At 47.2% G+C, this 20,292-nt stretch overlaps 1 protein-coding gene across 1 annotated transcript in view; it reads left to right on the plus strand.

The window, feature by feature from the left end:
- The first annotated feature begins 6,416 nt into the window (after nucleotides 1-6,416).
- The window catches only part of TRABD2A (TraB domain containing 2A), a 56,583-nt gene continuing 42,707 nt past the window's right edge, over nucleotides 6,417-20,292 (plus strand). The window contains 4 exon segments of the mRNA XM_059079660.2: nucleotides 6,417-6,765; nucleotides 16,927-17,005; nucleotides 17,008-17,270; nucleotides 17,273-17,488. Coding sequence (XP_058935643.1) covers nucleotides 6,658-6,765; nucleotides 16,927-17,005; nucleotides 17,008-17,270; nucleotides 17,273-17,488 — 666 coding nt within the window. The 5' untranslated portion in view covers nucleotides 6,417-6,657.

Here is a 20,292-nt window from a genome sequence, read left to right on the forward strand (position 1 = left end):
GTGGGTTTCACTTCCTTGATGTCACTTCACTTTTCTTCGTCCCCTGCCAGAGCCTGGTCTGGGCCCCCACTGTCTCTCCTAACTGGTCTTACCACTTCCACTCTTCATCCCTCCAATCTGACCTCCCTGCTGTAGCCCGAGGGATCCTCCTAAATTGCACATTTGATTGTGCAACTCCTCTGCTTGGGACTCTTGGGTGCTCAACAGTGCCTGTGGATGGGGGCCAACTCTGCCCCCCAGCGTGCAGGCCCTTCACCTGCTAAGTTCTTGTCATCTCCCTGTCCCCCTATCACCTGCTTCCATTGATGGGTCCACCAGGCTGAATTCCAGGAACTAGCTGACTCTCACTCACACCTCGGGCCTTTGTCTGCACCATTCCCTCTCCCTGGGATGCCGTTCTCCTGCTAACTCCTACTCAAATTGTAGGTCTCTGTTGAGATAACATTCCACTGGGAGGCTCTCCCTGGAAGGAGGGCTTGGTTATGGGGAGCCATGGACCTTTGTTGCACACATTCCACCATCTTGTAATTTTCTTTTTGTCGGTCTGTCTCTTGATCTTGGCTGCCCATAGCATCACCAGGGCTGCTTTTAAAATACTGATGCTGGAGGAATTCCCCGGCAATCCAGTGGTTAGGACTCTGCACTTTCACCGCTGAGGGCGCGGGTTCAATCCCTGGTCAGGGAACTAAGATCTCACAAGCTGCACAGCACGGCCTCCCACCCCCCAAAAAAAACTGATGCTGGGGCCACAGTCCCCCAGAAGGTTGCCAGTTAAGTAACCAGCGGTGGGCCTGGGCCTCAGTAGATTTGGAAGTCCCCCAGGTTGAGTTCGATGAGCGTCCTGGGATGAGAGCAGCACTCCATGGGGCCAGGGGTCCTGTCTGTTAGAGCCATCCTTCTAAACCCCTCACTTGGCATTGAAATGCTCATGTATTTAGTAAGTGTGTTGAAGAAATGAACGTAGCAGTTTCTAGAAGGGATTCAGGAACCATCGGGGACAAAAATATGAATATAGTGCACACCAAACATACATTGGGTAGCAAGTTAGAGCTTTTGAAAGGTTCTAAAGCACAATCAGTCACCTGTCATGTAAAAATGCACCAATCATTTAGGTCACTTTAAAAAAAGTTTGTAGTTTTGTTTAGTGAAACTGACACATTTAGACTGTTGTCACTTGTGTATGACTGGTTCCCCATTTGGAAGCCTTCTCTCCTCCCCAGGGCCCCTTGAAGCCAAATGCTGTACTATCAGAGACCCCAAAACCCACCTCCCTAGGATTGGTGTGTAATTTAAATTTTCCTGAAATTTTACTAAATTTTACAATTTTCCTAAAAGTTACTAAATTTACCTGAAATTTTCATTAGTTATGGACAATAAAACATCATAAAAAGTCAATGGCCAACATCTCTGCTTTCTTTTCCCCCCAATAGCCTTCTCCAGTTTCCTTTGTCTCTAGTCTCTTTGTCTTTCCTCCACTCTCTGAAAAAAAAAAAATTCTCTCCAATGTCTGGCAATTCAGCTGTTTGCCTCTGCTTGCATTGTCCACAGAGTAAGCCAGAGCCAGAAGCTAGCTGAGCAGTGACCATTCACAGTGTCTCCAGTGCTCTCCCAGGAGGCCTCAGTTCATCCTGATTTACTACTAAGCCCCTTCTGTCAAAAATCATGCACACCTGGCACCAAAGTTGTGCCAGGTTTCCAGGAGCAAGGTACCATTTACCTCAGCACCGTGTCACCCATGCGGATGTGGGGAGGGGAGAGGCTGGAGAGGGGGAGGAGGGGTGGAGAATGGAAATGTGCCAACAATGGGAAACCTTCTCCCTACGCCAGGTCTGATGTAAGACCAGTAGAAGCACAAGGGATGGTTAGGGGAGGTGTTGAAGTGGCCCCAAGCAGAACTGCAGTTAACAACACCCTTCAGGCAAAGACCACCAGAGACACACCTGAAGTTGAATTCGTTGGGCTTATTGCTCTTTGCAGCCAGGAAGAACGCATACCTTGGGGAACTGTGGGGCATCTCAGTTAAGAGGGTGTTGGGAGGGCTTGTTATAGGATTTGGCTTGTGTTGTTAGGTGATCTGGAGGGAAGTTCAGGGAAGCAGGGCTTTGCTCTAGATTAAATGTTTTCAGGAAGTGGTCGTAATTCTGATTGAGCATCTATGTGAGTCTGCTACAGCTGTCATAACAAAAATACCACAGACTGGGTGGCTTAAACAACAGAAGTTAATTTTTTCAAGTTCTGGAGGCCAGAAGTCCAAAGTCAAGGTGTTGACAGATTTAGTTTCTCCTGAGCCCTCTTTCCTTGGCTCGCAGGTGGTCACCTTCTTGCTGTGTCCTAACTTGGTCATCCCTCCAAATCCGAGGGGCCCCGTGTGTCCAAATCCATTGTGTGTCCAATCTTCCTTTTCTTATAAGGACAGCAGTCAGATTAGATTAGGACCCATCATAACAGCCTCATTTAACATAATCGCTTCTTAAAGACCCTATCTTCAAATATAGTCACCTCTTGAGATACAGGGGTATGGGCTTCAACATATGAATTTTGTGGGGACACAGTTCAGCCCATAACAGCATCTTAATACTTCTTGTCTATAAGGTGGGGGGAATGACGGAGGCTAGAGCTAGGATTGGTAAAGAAGCAGCAGTCATTCATTAGTCAGGATAGGGGATGTTTAGTCCTTTTCGTGGTTTGGATAATGTTCATGTTTTGTCTGTGTTGTGACATGATCATGGAGTGGTCTTGTTTTTGTCTCTATCCATCGTAGTCACAGAGTGGCCTTGGCAGATGTTAATACTCTGTGAATTACTTATGTTCAGCAGGAGAACACCACAACCTGGCTGTGGATATTGCCAACCAAGTCCTCACTGATAGAGCCAGGTCAGTTTCTGGCTGTCAGGGGATGTTCCTTCCTTCTCAAGATCTGTGTACTGACTAAGCCAATGCAGCTTTGGGATGATTGCCACCCTTTCTCACTTAGAAATTCTGGTGCCAACCTTGGGTGACCAAGGGAGTGTGGCAAAACTCTAGCCCCCTTCCAGGAATGCATGGAGTCTGAAGACCTAGAAGTGTAGGAAATCCGTCTTCAGCTGCCCACTTCATTTATTTATTTATTTATTTTTCTATTTTTATTTTTTTTTTTGGTACGCGGGCCTCTCACTGTTGTGGCCTCTCCCGTTGCGGAGCACAGGCTCCGGACGCGCAGGCGCAGCGGCCATGGCTCACGGGCCCAGCCGCTCCGCGGCATGTGGGATCTTCCCGGACCGGGGCACGAACCCGTGTCCCCTGCATCGGCAGGCGGATTCTCAACCACTGCGCCACCAGGGAAGCCCCAGCTGCCCACTTCAAAAACACACCCTGATGGTGGAGCACCATGTTGGAACTCCTGGGAATTCCTTGGCACCCTGCTTCACCTGGTGTATTTGTTTTCGGTTGTTGTGTAACAAATCACCTCTAACTCAGTGGCTTAACACAGCACACGTTTATTATCTTGTAGTTTCTCTGAGTCAGGAGTTCAGGCATAGCTTAACTGGTTCCTCTGCTTAGGGTAACAAAAAGCTGCAATCAAGGTGTTTCCCAGGACTGGGTTCTCAGCAGAGGCTCCACTGGGGAAGGATCTGTTTCTGAGCTCTTGCAGGTTGTTGGCAGAATTCATTTCTTCATGGCTGTAGGACTTATGGCAACTTCTTTTTCAAAGACGGCAATGGAGAGAGACTCTAGCAAGCTTGGCACTCCACGGACATTCCATCCTTCTTGCCACATTCCATTGGTTAGAAGCAAGTTCCAGGTCCTGCTCACACTCAAGGACGGGGGTTAAACAAAAGTATGAATACCAGGAGGCAGCTGTTTTGACCATTTTGGGAAACCTGTGGTATGGTAAGTGACTCAGGACTTGGATGGCTGCAGGCTGGCCAAGCCAGGCAGGGCAAAGGCACAGAGGTGCAGCAGAAACCACAGCAAATCCTCTGTGTATCCTGAAAGCTTTGCTTTTGAGGAGAGATCTGATTTTGGGGAAAGAGCAAAAAGATATCCAGGGCATAATTTCCTGAGGTGACTGCTATGAAGGGACCAAGACTCACAGGTTGGTGTAAATTCGGGAAGCCATTGGTAGGGGCACAAAGGAAGAAATTAAGAGTAGGTGGACAGAAGGAGGGTTTCTGGGGTATCAACTGTACACGAAGGAGAAACAGAAGGAGGAGGGAAAGGATTAGAAACATCCAGGTCTTTGGCAATGGGATGTGAGAGGTATGGACCAAGAACAATTACTCAAGTGGGGGAGCTGAACCTGATACAGAAACTCTGTGGATAGGCAGAGAGGAGGCTACAGGGACCTTTAGCATCTCCTTTCTGGCCATGAAAGGGAAGCAAGGAAGACTTTCAGCCTAGATGTCTTTAGAAGGCAAGTGAGGACCAGGCCATGCCCACCTGCCTGTCACCAGGTCTGGGGAAGTGCCCTGGAGTGACAGGGGACAATGTATGTAGGGTAGATGTGATTCTACTGAATGTTTGGACACTGAGTGTCTTATAGAATAAATTTTCCTTAATGATGGGTCTGACTAAGGCAGGAAGCTCCACCTAAAAAATGTTAGAACCAAACAAAGTTATCCATATACTAGACATTTCAAACTCAGTGTCTGACTATATTCTGGGCCTTGAAATAAATCCCAGCAAATTTAAAATATTTGAAATTATATAGAGTGTAATTATAATGGAGCTAGATTAGAAATCAATAACAACAAAATATCTAGGAAAAATCCATAACTTGGAAGACATGTAACATGCTGCTAAGTTATCCATGTTCAAAGAAAAAAAAATCACCAGGGAAATTGGAAAGTACTCCCAACAGAATGATAATGAAAATAAATCTTTTCAAAATCTGTGTGATGCAGCTAAAGCAGTGCTTTGAGGGAAATTTATAGTTGTGAATATTTATATTAGAAAAGAAGAAAGTTTAAAAGTCAGTGATCTAAGGTTTCCCCTTAAGAAGTTAGAAAAAGAAGAGCAAAGTAAATCCAAAGTAAGTAGAAGGAAGGAAATAATAAAGGTAAGAGTAGAAATCAAAGGAACAGAAAAGAGACAGTAAGAAGACTAACAAGTTCAGTCATGTTTTCTGACACATTATTCCTCCCCCTCTTCTTTCTAGCCACAGCTGATTGGATGAGAATTCATTTGGAGTGGGGTAAAGAGTATGAAATAGTAGTTAATTACTTCCTTTTGAGTTCTTGATGCTTGCATCTCACAACCAGAGAGAACTTCTTTTGCCAGTAGGTGGCAGCGCTGGCACCTTGAAAACCCGGACAGGCTGCCTTCTGGGTCGGCTGGGGACCAATGATTGCCGCCGGGCTGAAACGAAGGAGTCATTTCAAGACAGGAGAAAGAGTCAACTCCAGAAAGTAAATCCTCACTCGAATTTAGAACAGGGAAAAGTTTGAGATCTCTCTCTCAATCCCCCTCTCCCTCCTTCCCTCCCTCCCCCCCCCCCCCCCTCACACACACACACATCTGGAAAACCTGAATGAAGGTTTGAAAAACTTGCCTTCTAAAAACCTGGGGTTCTTAACTGGAAGTACTGCTGATGGGCACTGGAGGCTCAGAAAACTCCTCCTCGCACTGTGAGCAAATCGCCCCCACCCCACCCCAGATCCTCCAAAGTTTACATCGGATTTCCAAAATGGACGGGGACTTAAAACAATTAAGATACCCTGCCTACAAATGCTCCATTAAACACCACTCAGAAGTTAATTGGGCAGGAGTCTGGGCTGTAAAGGGAGGCGGTGGAGTGCACCCAGGCCTTGGGTGGGAGGTGGGAGAGGCCAAGCACACCCAGTTGCTTTTATAACTTTTTCTTCCTGAAGGGTCACTGCTGTAAAAAACCCCTTGGGGAGTTTAGAGTGGAAAGAGAGCGACCACTTTTTGCAGACCTATTATGTGCGTCCTAAATGTCCTCATTTAATCGTTGCAGTAATCCTTCGAGTTCGCTGTTAATCCTTCCTATTACTCTCCCAAATCCTTTAAGAGGGCGCTTAATGGACTGCCGGCTTTCGGGGTTCCGGGTTTTAACTGAATGCACACACTGACTAGTCCCCTCTTTTATAGACAACACTTCCCTGCGATTGCCTTTGTTTACATGAACTTGCCTTTAAAAATAGCCTTTCATTTATTTCTTTGGTCTATTTCTTTTCATCAAGAGCCACCCTCAGAATTGGCAGCGTGAACGCAGACGTAAAGGCAGGAGCTAGTACGATTTTCGGTTGAATTTAGAAGACAGTCCTGGAGCCTCACTTTTCCCTTCTGGCTCACGGGGTGGCCGGCGGCCGGGGCTGGGTGTGGGCGGGAGAACCGGGGCCGGGTATCCCGCGGCTTCCTCCGCGCGGGGCAGACGGGCGGCGGAGGGATCGGGCGGGTTCGGGGTTCGGCCTCACGTGGCCGCCGCCTCCGGGCTTGGGGGTGAGCCCCGCACGGAGGCGGTCGAGCTAACCGCGGAGGGAGCCGGAAAGAGGCGCGGGGAAGTAGGCGAGCGTCCCCGGCCCCTCGAACCCGGCGCACCCTGGCGGGCGCCGGGCGACTACGCAAATCCGCGGCCGCTGGCTAGCCGAGCCGGGAGGCCACTGTTGGGTCCCTCCTTCCCTCTGTGCCCCAGGCCTCGGGGCCACCGAGAGGAGGATGAGTTCCTGGAGCTGGTTCCTGCTGCCGAGCCTCTGCCTCCTGCCCGCGAGCGCAGCCCCTCTGCGCGGAGCGTCCGCGTCCACCAACTGCAAGCTCAAGCCCCAAGTAAGGCGCGCAGCAGGCGCAGGCGCGGCGGCCTCCCGGCACCTCCTGGGGGTGGTTACCTTCCCAACCGCACTGAGCCCAGTGCTCTTGGACCCCGAGCCGACTCAGCGGGCCGGGCTCCCACCTTGCACGGTGGCGCCTCCTAGCTCGCGTTTCCCGCCGAGCCCCCGGGTTCCCCTTTCCGGCGGGGGCGCAGAACTCCGGCCACACGAGACCCTGTCCCCCAGCCCTCGCCATTCGTCAGCCGAAGGGAGTCCCGGGCCGGGTCTCCCGGGTCTCGCCAGCCTGCTTCGCTGGCGTTTGAGGGACGAATCCGCGAAGACCCAGTGGGCCCGGGACTTGGGCACATTTACTTTGAAGTTCTGCCTGCTCGTCCCTAGCGTTTCATGTCTGCTCGTTTCGAAATGGTAATAGACCCCAGCAGCTGCTTGATTTAACCTTCGTCTATCCAGTGCCTGAGTTAGGAGGAATGTGGGGGGAGCTGAAGCCATCACCCTAGTTTTACTGATATGGGAAGCTGAGGCTCAGAAAGGGACTTTTGTGCTCCAGGTTACAGAGCGCGTTCGTGGAGAGACCAGGTCTGACAGCCTAGCGTTCACGCACACGGCGCCTCCTTAGATCTTCGCATCAGCGTTTTGGGGTGAGGGGAGCCGAGGTGAGAGAGCCCCAGTGACCTGCCCGTGTCCACCCAGCCCTATAGGAGCAGAAGCCGAACGGAAACCCGGCAGGTCTGGCGTCTCCGGGGCTGAACCTCTTTCGAGAAGAGCGTTTCCATTTCCTGATCAATTTTCCTACGCTCGGAATTTTCTGCAGGTCTGAGGTCCCTCTCTTCTGAGCTCCGTGGAAGTTGACTTTTGCGAGTTTGCATCGGTGGGTCCAATCTCTGTGGATCCCTGGCGCTGGGGAGGGTGATCGTAGACTGAGCGCCCTCGGACGCCGGGTGCCAGAGTTCAGGGGTCTGCCCACCTTCGGTGACACATGCGCAGCATCCGGGGCCGCGTCCACTTCCCTCCGTGATTTTATTCATCGTCTTCACCACAGCAAGGGTGAAGGTGACCTCACTGAGCCGTTCCTGGCGCACAGGACTGCCCGGGAAGCTGCACTGTGTTCCTAGGGCACCCTGGGCTGCGGACGCGCGAAGGCCGAAGACGGAAATCCTCACCAGGGATCGTTCCAAACTCTGCTGCGGTGTGGCAGCTGCGGGCTTGTTATACAAGGCAGAAGTCCATCCTTTCATATGAAAGCAGAGTGCCTTGCACTTTTGCGAATCTATTACCAACTCGTAATAATATTATCGAGTGAGTCTTTTTTTTTTTTTTTTTGTGGTATGTGGTTCTCTCACTGTTGTGGCCTCACCCCTTGCGGAGCGCAGGCTCCAGACGCACAGGCTCAGTGGCCATGACTCACAGGCCTAGCCACTCCACGGCATGTGGGATCTTCCCGGACCGGGGCACGAACCCGAGTCCCCTGCATTGGCAGGCGGACTCTCAACCACTGTGCCACCAGGGAAGCCCTCGAGTGAGTCTTGATGAGGTCTCTGTTTCTCCCTTCTGTTGAATCTGTCTTCGTGGGTCTTTTGTTCTGTCAGTTCTCATACTTTTTGGTCTCATAGTAAAACACTCGTGAGGGTTAACGGAAATATTAATAAAACGCAAGAATACACAAGCACACATGCCATTGACTGTCGGAGGGTGATGTTATCTAGAGACTTGTAGCCTCTAGAAAATTCTGTTTGTACACTTGTGAGAGAATGAAAGAGGAAAATATCTTTGTATTATTATGAAAATAGCTCTGATCTTACAGACTGCTTGAAAGGGACTTGGGGACATTCACAAGTCCCTGGACCACACTTTGAGAATCAATGTTCTATTCTGTGGGCAAACCGCCTTGACCTGTGTGGAGGTCAGAAGGTCAGTCAGTGGTAGGGCTTGACCTGCAGGCTGTAGAGAGCACGGTGGGTGGGTCCCCCAGGGGGTTGGGGTGTTGAGATTGTAGAGTGAGTCTCTGGAATCCAGCCTCCCATCCGGTGTGGCAGCTTCCTGTAGTTTTCTGGAAGGACTGTGGCTTGATAGCTGGCTTGGTTTTCAACTTTCGTTAATCATTAGAGAGGTCTTCTGAGGCAAAGTCTGCCACAGACAAGGCAGGCTTTACCCAGAGCAACACACAGGTTGAGTCTGTTCCTTATCAACACTCAAACACAACTCTGGAGTGTTCTTACCATTCCTGCTAGCGTTGTTTCACCTTTGCCGTTTCTTCACCCAGATATCCACATGCTTGATCCCATACTTCCATCTGGGCTTTGCTCAAATTCTCTCAATGAGACCCTTCCCGATTACCTATTAAAGATTATGTCAGCCCCCCATTCCCCGGCCACCCTGCCCTCCTATCTGCTTTTCCGACTTCATTTTCCTGTGTAGCACTTAACCACCATCTGATAAAAATATTTGTTTATTGTCCCCTCCCCCACCGCCCCAATCTTCAAAGGGTAGGAATTTTTGTTTGCTGCTGCATCCCCAGTGCATACAAGACTGCCTGGCCATAGTAGATGCTAAATAAATATTTGTCGAATGAAAAGGGCAAACTAAAGCCAACTTACTTTCATATCATTCCAGCTGGTCTGCTGAAGGGTCCTCTTGGAAAAGAGCAGTTATCTCAGGTCCGGGAGCTGGATGGGAAGAGCTGAGGGGGCCCCCCCGTGGTTAGAGATTTAGCTCACATTACACAAGCTGTCATTGTGCTACTTTGTTTCATTGTATGGATTACACATGTGTGTTAAAATCTCCGGTGAGGTGATTCAGTCCTCAGCACTTCCTGTGTCTCTGTCATCCATGGACACGTCTTCTTCTTTTAAAAGAAACCTGTTCATGGGGTTAAGATTTTTTTTTTTTCCTTTGAAATCATCAGAATGTTAAGATACATGGCTCCCTCTAGTAGCATGTAGGGGCCACAATGACAGTGAAAGGGGGGTGGTAGAGCCATTTTGTTTTTCTTTTATGGAGACAAATAGCCCTTCCCCTGAGGGTGTCGGTGTGAGGCAGGGGCAGCTGCACCCCTAAGATCAGTGCAGCAGCCTAGGGGCTCACCTGTGGGCAAAGGCAAGGTAAGAGCTTCCTGATCAGAAGCCCTGAAGACTCGCCTTTCAGAAGGGCCTGGTAGAGAGGTGTCAGTAGCCAGAGTGGGAGACAGGGTGCCCTCCTGGGTCAGAACAGAACTCCATGTATTGAAGAAGCTCTGCAAGATAAGGATTATTTCTTTAAAACCACTTTAAAACCCCTGGCTTTAAAAAAAAGTGGAAAAGGCCCCCCACCCCCAAGCTGTGTTATCCCAAAAAGAGAGAATGGGAAAGGATGTCCCCCTGAGGAGTTAAAGATGTCAGTGTGGGTTCATCTGGGTAGGACACTGAGGCTCAAATGGGGAGCTGGACAGAGCCTCTCTGGATGTGGAGTCAGGTGGTCCTCCCGAGCAATGGTGCACCTAGCAGAGTACGAACTGGCAAAGATGTAAGTCTGAATCGCGAGGGACGTCTGTGGCATGCTAAGGCCGCCTGATACGGTGTTTAAAACCTGGGGCTCAGGAGCCAGCCTACCTGGCTTCAAATCCTGGATCCACTACTTAGCAGCTACGAGACCTTCGGTAGCATAATGAATCTCTCAAGGCCTCGATGTCTCCATCTGGAAACAGCCAGTGTCTTACTTAGGTGTGTATCCTCCTCCCTCTTCCTCTTTTCCGCATCTCTCCTATGTGGGCACCGGGCAGGCGTTCACCCCCACCATGCCACGACAACCGTTCTTGTCTGGGTCGCCAGCGACCTCCGTGTCGCTCTATCCAGAGGTCAGTTGTCCAAATCCTTGACTTATTTAGTCCATCAGCCACACCCAACCCACTGGCTTACTGTCTCCTCCCCGAAGCTCTTCCTTCAGTGGGCTTCCTGCTCTTCTGATTTTTCCCTGCTACCTCGCTGGCCACGTCTCTTTTTCTGGCTTCTCTTCTTTCCCTTGACTTCACAAGGTTGGACCATTTCTAGACCCATTCTCTCCTGTTTACACTTAGTCCCTTGGAGATCTCATCTAGTCCTATGGCTTTAAATAACATCGAAATGATGACAACACCCTCATTTTCATCTGGGGCCCAGATCTCTCCCAGACTCCAGACTCATGCATCCGCCTATCCACTCGACCTCCCCACTTGGATGTCTGCTTGACATTTCAACTCAGCGGGACCAGCACCAAACTTCTATCCTTCCCTCGAATCCTGTTCCACCCCATCTTCACCATCTGGGTTGATGGTAACTTCATCCTTTTAATTAACCGATTCATCAGCAAATCCTGTTGGCTTTTGCTACCAGAATACAGCCAGAATCTCATCTCTGATCACTTCTCATCAAGTCTGTCACTACTGCTCTGTTCTCTCACTTGGGTCATTTCAGTAACTTCCTAACTGACCTTCTTTCATCTGCCCTCATCTCTCAGTAGTCTGTTCATCGCAGCTGCCAGAGTGATCCTATCAACACATTAACTCAGCTCGTTTCACTTCTCTCATTAAAAACCTGCACCAGCTTTCGTTCTACTCAGCATAAAACTCTCCACCCTTCCAGGAGCTCGGGAGCCCTGTGTGGCCAGGCCTTGTTGACCTCTTTGACCTTTGCCTCCTGCCTGCCTCTTGAGCCGTCCAGCTGCAGTCATGCTGGCCTCTTTCCTGCTCCTCTAACACATTGAGGGCCTTTCTGCCCCAGGGTCTTTGCACTTGCTGTTGCCTCCTCTTGGAGGGATTGCTCTTCTCCCAGAGAGTCCTGTACTTTGACCTCTTACCTCCTTCGCGGCAAGGCTTAAATGACCTACTGGACATTCAGGGACTTCCCTGGTCACCCTATTTAAGACAACATCACTCCTCCACCAGTACTTCCTGTTCCTCTTCTGCTTCTGTGTTCTCCTCAGCAGTTACCATTAACATACCGGAGCCAGAGACCCATACTTCATTCACTGCTCTATTCCTAGTGCCTCACGCCTAGAGCTGTGCCTGGTGCTTGGTGGGCACAGCATTGATAGTTGGGAAAGAAATGAGTGTTGAACAAATGCAGCAAAACCATCCATGTGCAAGGCTTGGATGGTGCCTGGCACACAGCAAACAGTCAATATTAGCCAGCTGCTTTCAGCATCATTACCGTCAGTGCATGGTTAGATGCCAGAACATGAGTACTGTTTTTTAAAAAACCTGAGCAGACACTTCCCTGGTGGCACAGTGGTTAAGACCCCACACTCTCAATGCAGGGGGCGCAGGTTCAATCCCTGATCAGGGAACTAGATCCCACAGGCATGCCACAACTAAGAGTTCGCATGCCACAACTAGGGAGCCATCGAGCCGAAACTAAGGAGCCTGCGAGCTGCAAGTAAGACCTGGTGCAGCCAAATAAATAAGTATTTTTAAAAAAATCATCAATCAAGAAATGTTGGGCTTCCCTGGTGGGGCAGTGGTTGAGAGTCCGCCTGCCAATGCAGGAGACACGGGTTCGTGCCCCGGTCCGGGAAGATCCCACGTGCCGCGGAGCGGCTGGGCCCGTGACCCATGGCCACTGAGCCTGCGCGTCCGGAGCCTGTGCTCCGCAACGGGAGAGGCCACAACAGTGAGAGGCCCGTGTACCACAAAAAAAAAAAAAAAAAAAAAAAAAAAAGAAATGTTTTTAGAAAAATATTATATATATAAAAAACCTGAGCAGTTTTCCGTGAAAGGATCACACAATAACCCTATTTCTAGACTCATACTGGTTGAAAAGACAACAATAAAATAAATAAGAAACTAAGAATGGATACATGTAATTGAACAGACTTTGTTCCTGAAGAGAAGTGTAGGCGTTTTGAGGTAGGATGGGACATTAGGGACATTAAGTGTGTTGGGTGAAAACAAACCAAAACCAACCCAAAATGAAACACCCCCTCACCACTCCCCACCAACCCCATGCTATGATCCTGCAGTATGGGTTTGGTTTCTCTTGGAATATATTTGTTTACCATCATGGTCTCCTGATAGATGACAATGAATCAGGTGCCCATGTGTTTAATAATAATATTTCAACTATTTGCCATGTCTCCAGTTGGAAACTGTGTAGAAGTCCTTTGGTAGATTGTGTGGAACTTGTGTAACCAGATGTATAGGTCAGTGGTCTCCAATCGTATCATCATCCAGGACCCCTTTGATGACCAACTCTTCCCACTAAAATGAACAAATAAACTAAACCTATGCTTGGAAGCCCACCTCTAGCAAACCAGTTGCATTTAAAGGTAATTATTCTGTTACCCATTTAAAATTAACCAAAGCCATAACTGTCAACCTCAGCTTTTGATTACTGTCTAACCAGTGTTTTTCTACCAGCTTGATCTAATTTTAACCAACAGTGAGACATTTGGTTGCTTAATTAGCTTTTGGCAACCATTTTTCGGTAGACTGCAGTTTCCATGTGGCTTTTTTTTTTTTTTTGCGGTACGCCGGCCTCTCACTGTTGCGGCCTCTCCCGTTGCGGAGCACAGGCTCCTGACGCGCAGGCTCAGCGGCCATGGCTCACGGGCCCAGCTGCTCCGCGGCACGTGGGATCTTCGCGGACCGGGGCACGAACCCGCGTCCCCTGCATCGGCGGGCGGATTCTCAACCACTGCGCCACCAGGGAAGCCGTCCATGTGGCTTTTTGAAGTAGTATTTAAATAACCCTGGGGACTCTCATTACTCCCTAAGAGGATACCTGATGACTGGCTGGAGACCCTGTACACCATTCATCTCTTAAAACGAATTCAACCGTTAACAGGTTTTAAAAATTATTTTAAAAATGTATTCTTTCTCTCATTTGTTCAGTCATTTAACTTCTACTTGTCTAACTTGTTTATTACCATTACTTATGATAGGGGTTATTATTATGACTTTCACCACCTGAGTTCCATCCCTGGTTGGGGAATTAAGATCCCCCAAGCCATGTAGCACGGCAAAAAAAAAAAAAAAAAAAAAAAAAATCTCAGTGGGGTGGCTGAGACAGAAGCAGAATTGAGCATAATTAGTGCATTCTTGAAAAGCTGGATGTGTGAGCAGAGCTATAATTTGAATACTTTAAAAAAACAAGGTCACAGGCTGTAGGCTAATGAGATAAGCTCTGTCTGGTGTGCATGGTGTTTTGAGAAAATTGAGGTCTCATTTCCCAATTGGAAGATTTTATTTAGCATCAGGATTTCTAGTTTCTTTGGAAAAGTCCCTTCTGGGGCGCCAGGCCTGTTCCCCTGTGGCCAGCACTGCTGAGACTGCTTAGCCAGTGTCCTTTGTGGAGAGTTGTGGGCTTGTTGGCCCCTGACCTCCCCCTGCTGTTTTGTCACTCCAGCCCACGTGCTTCCCTGCCTCTCCTCTGAGTGGTCCCATGGGGTTTTTGTGAAGGTGACAGGGGGACAGGTGGAGAAGAGCAGGCTGAAGAGAGTAGGGCCCCTGCTTCAGCCAGCTCCACCCTCATCGATCTTATATTTCGAGATTCTGTGTAATATTTCATTGGAGACCAGGTTGCTGCTGCTGAAACAATGACACAGAAGTGCAAATATAGTTGACCCTCATTATTTGTAGATTTCATGTTTGTGAATTTGCCAACTTACTAAAATTGTTAACCCCTAGCTTGTGGTGCTTTCACGTTCTCGTGCAGATAGGTCGAATAAGTCAGTGCTCTGGCTTGTCTTTTCACCCCTCAAACTAGAAACGAGTAAACAAGTGTACTTTTTGCAGTTTATTTAGTGCCACGTTTTTTTTTGCATTTTTGTGCTTCTTGGAGGTGATTCCACTGTTTAAAATGAATGAAGTGCTGTCTAGTGTTCCTAAGCACAGGAGGGCAGTGATGTGCCTTAGGGAGAAAATACATGAGTTAGATGAGCTTCATGCAGGCATGAGTTATGGTGTTGTTGGCTATGAGTTCAATGTTCACAAGTTAACAAAATATATATTATTTTATAATATATATTATATTATATATAATATATATTATATTATTATAATATTATATATATAATATATATATTTATATATAATATATATTATATTATTATATTATTATATATAATTTTATATATATATAATATATATATAAAAAATATATAATATATATAATATATATTATATTATTATATTATAATATATATATTTATATATATATAATATATATTATATTATTATATTAAATATATATAATTATATATATAATATAATAATATAATATATATTATATATATTTATATATATATAAAATATATATTATATTATTATATATAATTATTATTTATTATATTATATATAATGTATATTATTATATATTATATTATATATATAATATATTATAATATATATTATAGATTATAATATATAATATATTATAATAATATATATTATAAATAAATATATTATATTATATATTATTATAATATATTATATTATATAATATATTATATTAACAAAATATACTAAAGAAGGTGCTTTTCTTTTTTTTTTTTTTTTTTTTTTTGCGGTACACGGGCCTCTCACTGTTGTGGTCTCTCCCGTTGCGGAGTACAGGCTCCGGACGCCCAGGCTCAGTGGCCATGGCTCATGGGCCCAGCCGCTCCGCGGCACGTGGGATCTTCCCGGACCGGGGCACGAACCCGTGTCCCCTGCATCGGCAGGCGGATTCTCAACCACTGCGCCACCAGGGAAGCCCAAGAAGGTGCTTTTCAACAGAAGCACACATAAAACGTAAAACAAGGTTATGTATTGCTCTATTGACTAAACGTTGTGATCAGAGGCTCGCAGGAACCTAACCCTGTGTTTCCCCTAGGAGCAGTGTTTCAGTATCCAGTAATTCAGTGTTCAAAGTGACTTTACAGAACATAACTATGATACATAATGAGAGCTGACAGTAAACTGAAACCCCACAATCCAGGAAAGCATGCTACTTAAAAGGCTGCTGCAGTGAAACCTTTGTAAAGAGAATGAATTCCAAATATTCTTTCCTATAAAACCTGGATTTTCACATTTCTGGGTTGCTTGATGTGGGGCTTGCCCCATGCGTATATCTGACCTTTACACTTGAACTCCTTGAGGGCTGCCCTGTGCACTTCTTTGTTCAGTAGCTCTTAATAAACAGATATTTCATAAATGCCCGCTGTTGAGACTGAGAGACACTCAGGGCCAAAGGGCAAAGTGGCTTGGCCTCAGGATGTAACCACTGCTCAACCTATAAAACTGTTGGGAGAGATCATGGAACCATCCAGTTCTCTGCTGCTGAACCAGAAGGCTTTTGTTAAGAGAGAAATGCAGGACAGTGCATGTCTTAAAGGGACAGGGGCAAACCGTACAATCACGGGCTTCTTAGGACTGTGGAGTCAACCTTGGCTGCACATTGGAGTCAGCAGGGAAGCTTTAAAAATATCACCTCTTGGGCTTCCCTGGTGGCGCAGTGGTTGAGAGTCCGCCTGCCGTTGCAGGGGGCACGGGTTCGTGCCCCGGTCCGGGAAGATCCCACGTGCCGCGGAGCGGCTGGGCCCGTGAGCCATGGCCGCTGAGCCCGCGCGTGCGGAGCCTGTGCTCTGCAACGGGAGAGGCCGCAACAGTGAGAGGCCAGCGTACCGCAAAAAAAAAAATCACCTCTTAGCTCACCTCCAGAGATCCCTTTGTGATTGATCTGGGATGAGACCCAGATATCGGACTTCTAGAAGCTTTGTAGGTGATTCCAAATGTGCAGCCAGAGTTGAGGGACTCTGCCTTTGGGGTTGTTGAATTTGAGATCTGAAGAAGTAGAAACCACCAGGTGTGCCTGGGAGGTAACAGTGGGCTCCTCAGGTGTCCCTTACCTGTACCAGGTGCGTCTTGGTAGTCCCTTGAGAATTCCCTGTTTAACTCCTGTCCAGTTGCTAGAGCAGGCATGGGACAAACTCAGAGCTGGTGACTGTATTGCTTTCTCATCTTTAATCAACATTTTGATGAGAAAAGGGAAGGGTTGCTGAAATTCAGTCTGCTTTGAGGACTCCTGCTCCTGGTCGGTGAATCTGCCTGGACTCAAAAGTCTTAGCTCTATTTTGATCATTTTTCTCCTGCAGCGTGACTCGTCTCTAATTTACCTCTCAGGTTCCTGTCCCTCCATATATCATGCCTTGATGCCGTCTCTTTTCCTTTTAGCAAAGTGAGTTGAAATTCTTCTTGTGGACCATAAAGCGAGACCCGCCGTCTTACTTCTTTGGCACGATCCATGTCCCGTACACCGGGTTTGGGACTTCATCCCGGACAACTCCAAGCAGGCTTTTCAGCAGAGCAGCATTGTGTACTTTGAGCTGGACCTCGCGGCCCCTTACACGATCTCGGCCCTCATCAGCTGTCAGATGCTGCCGCGAGGTGAGAACCTCCAGGACGTGCTCCCCGGGGACATTTACTGCCGCCTTAAGCGCCACCTTGAGTACGTCAAGCTCACGATGCCCTCGTGGATGACGCCTGACCAGCACGGTAAGGGGCTCTACGCGGACTACCCCTGTTCAGTGCCATCGCGGGCAACTGGGAGCGGAAGAGGCCCGTCTGGGTGATGCTCATGGTCAACTCCCTGACCGAAGTGGACATCAAGTCCCGTGGGGTGCCCGTCTTAGACCTGTACCTTGCCCAGGAGGCCGAGCGGCCGAGGAAACAGACGGAGGCAGTGGAGAAGGCGGAAGAGCAGTGCCATCCGTTGAATGGGCTGAACTTCTCACAGGTAAGACCCTCTTTGCATGTAGGACTTGGGGGCAGTTGATTGTATGGCTGAACCTATTGAATTACAAGACTACAGGAAATAGACCAGAGGCACAGTTGACCTAACAATTGTCTTTGCTCAAGAAGTTTATTCTACGGATGAAAAAATAAGCCTGTCAGTCACTTTTGGCACTTATCTGTGTATTATCAAGAAAGAAAACTTGTTTTTACTTGTCATCCCTGCAAGTATTGCATGCTTTTGTTACTCATTTTTTTTTTTTTTTTTGCGGTATGCGGGCCTCTCACTGTTGTGGCCTCTCCCGTTGCGGAGCACAGGCTCCGGACACGCAGGCCTAGCGGCCATGGCTCACAGGCTTAGTCGCTCCGCGGCATGTGGGATCTTCCCGGACCAGGGCACGAACCCGTGTCTCCTGCATCGGCAGGCGGACTCTCAACCACTGCGCCACCAGGGAAGCCCTGTTACTCATTTTAATTCAGGTCGTTGTTTAGGAAAGTGAAGGCCAGACTGGCTGTCACGGGGTGTGGCCTGGGTCACAAATGATACCGGCCGTGGCTGTTTCAGGTAACATCAGTCCCTTTGAGATCATTGCTGTCTCTCTTCAGGACACTCGCCCCAGGACATTCCTTTCTAAGGCAGAGTTATGGTCCTGTACCCCTCGTTCAGAGATCCTACCCCAGGGCATTAGAATTTAGGTTGATTTTCAAGAAGTTCTTCACTTCTCATAAGACAAGAAATATTTTATTAAAGTGCCATTATTTTGGTGAAGTTTCTTGTGGCTGTTGATGTTTTTAAAGTGCCTTAGATACCTCTAGGGGCCAGTGGGAATTTTGCAACATGAAATAAGTATTCTTGTTTTGCAGATAGTCTCAGTGATTGGCTTGGGATGTTGGCACGCAGAATAAAATCCAATCATTCAGGCCTTAGTGGATCTTGAAATACTGAAATTGGATTGTTATTTAAAGGTTTAAGAACATTCAACAGCATAAAAATGCCGTTCCTGAATTGATAATGAAATTTTTAGGGAATTTACTTTGCTAAAATTCTATAATATTAATAAATACTCAGATGCTAAAATATAGTATTTGTTTGGCATGTTGAGATTTATAGATAAGATAGGGGACCACTAATTTTGTTGGTCTCCTAGGGGAGTTTTCTTGCATTGTTTTGGAAACCCGCAAAGCCAATATTCTAACTTTTTCAATGTCTGCATTTAATACAAATGTTTTGAAAAAGAAAGGTGCTTTGATTTAAAGGCTCATTGATTTTGACCTTACAGGTTTGAAATTTGTGAGTATTTTTAACTGAGCCAAAGCCTTCTTTCATACTTCCAGTTGCTGGAAGACAGAGGCTTGGAAGTAAATTATTAGCTTGAGCAAGATATCTTTGCATGCATGTGTGTATCATCTCTTAAGGTGATACGTTTACGAGATACTTTAAGCACAGTAGTTATAGTATAGCTATACCCTAGGGTGTCATGTTGATTTCGTGACATTCTTAAGGTTCATATAGGTATTTAATATTTACAAACTACATTTCTTATAAAACCTTTTTTAAAATTGAAGTATAGTTGATTTACAATGTGTTAATTTCTGCTGTACAGCAAAGTGACTCAGGTATACATATACACATTCTTTTCTATTCTTTTCCATTATGGTTTATCCCAGGACATTGAAAATAGTTCCCTGTGCTGTACAGTAGGACCTTGTTGTCCATCCATTCTGTATGTGATTGTTTGCATACACTAACCCCAAACTCCCAGTCCATCCCTCTCCTACCCCCCTCACAACCTAAGTGTCAGCTCAGTGCATTTTAGCATATGCATATACCCACTACCAGATCAAGACGTTGAACATTTCCACCACCCCAGAAAGTTAGTGTAAAGTTTTCATCGCAGCATAACTCTATAGAAAATTGCACCTGATGAATTTTCACAAACACAGGCCATGTGCCCCATACCCAGGGCAGGAAACAGAACAGCTCCAGCTCCCCAGAAGCCCTTCAGTCCTACCCCCACCCCCACCCCAAGGATCGGCACTGTCCTGAAAATCTTTGAGCATAAATTAGTTTGACATTTCTAGAACGTCACATAAATGCAGTCATCCAGTATGCTTCTTTGGTGCTTGGTTCCTTTTGCTCAGCATTACCTTTGTGATTCACTCATGTTGCTGTGTGTAGTTGTCTATGGACCGCGTTCTCATTGCTGTGTAGAATTGTAGACTTCCATCCGAGTTTTGGGGTGGTGGTTGATGGAGTCTCCCTTCTTGGGAAGCAAGATCATTTGTACTCATTTCGATAAAAGATGAAACCTAACTCATTCCCTAGGGCCCCTGTCTTCTGCTCGTTTGAGGGGTAGTTGGTTCCTTCCTCCTTGTTCTGTAGCAATCCTTTCTGTAGTTCTTCTTCCTTTTTTTTTTTTTCTGTCCATATGCCAAGTCAGGGCCCATCTCTGGGGACTACAGATGGCTATGACTGCCCCTTCTGGTGGAACTGGCCTGGGTCAGCTTCTCTCCATTGATTTAGATGGTCTCTCTCTCTCTCTCTCTCTCTCTCTCTCTCCCTCTCTCTCTCTCTCTCTGTTTCTGGACTTTCCATTTTGTTTCATTGTTCTGTTTGCCTATTTCTGTGTCGGTATGACACAGATGACACGGGGATCTTTCTTCTTTGGAGCAAGTTCTCTTTAGGTGGGCCAGTCACTTAATAGAAGAAACAACTGGTTCTAGGGTGGAGTACTGGAAAGGTCCAGGGCAGGGCGGAGTTGGGGTGGCAGCCCCTGCCCCCAGGAGACTGTGGTCTGGCTAGTGAGG

Source organism: Kogia breviceps, chromosome 11, assembly GCF_026419965.1.
Source record: "Kogia breviceps isolate mKogBre1 chromosome 11, mKogBre1 haplotype 1, whole genome shotgun sequence".
Lineage (NCBI taxonomy): Eukaryota > Metazoa > Chordata > Mammalia > Artiodactyla > Physeteridae > Kogia > Kogia breviceps.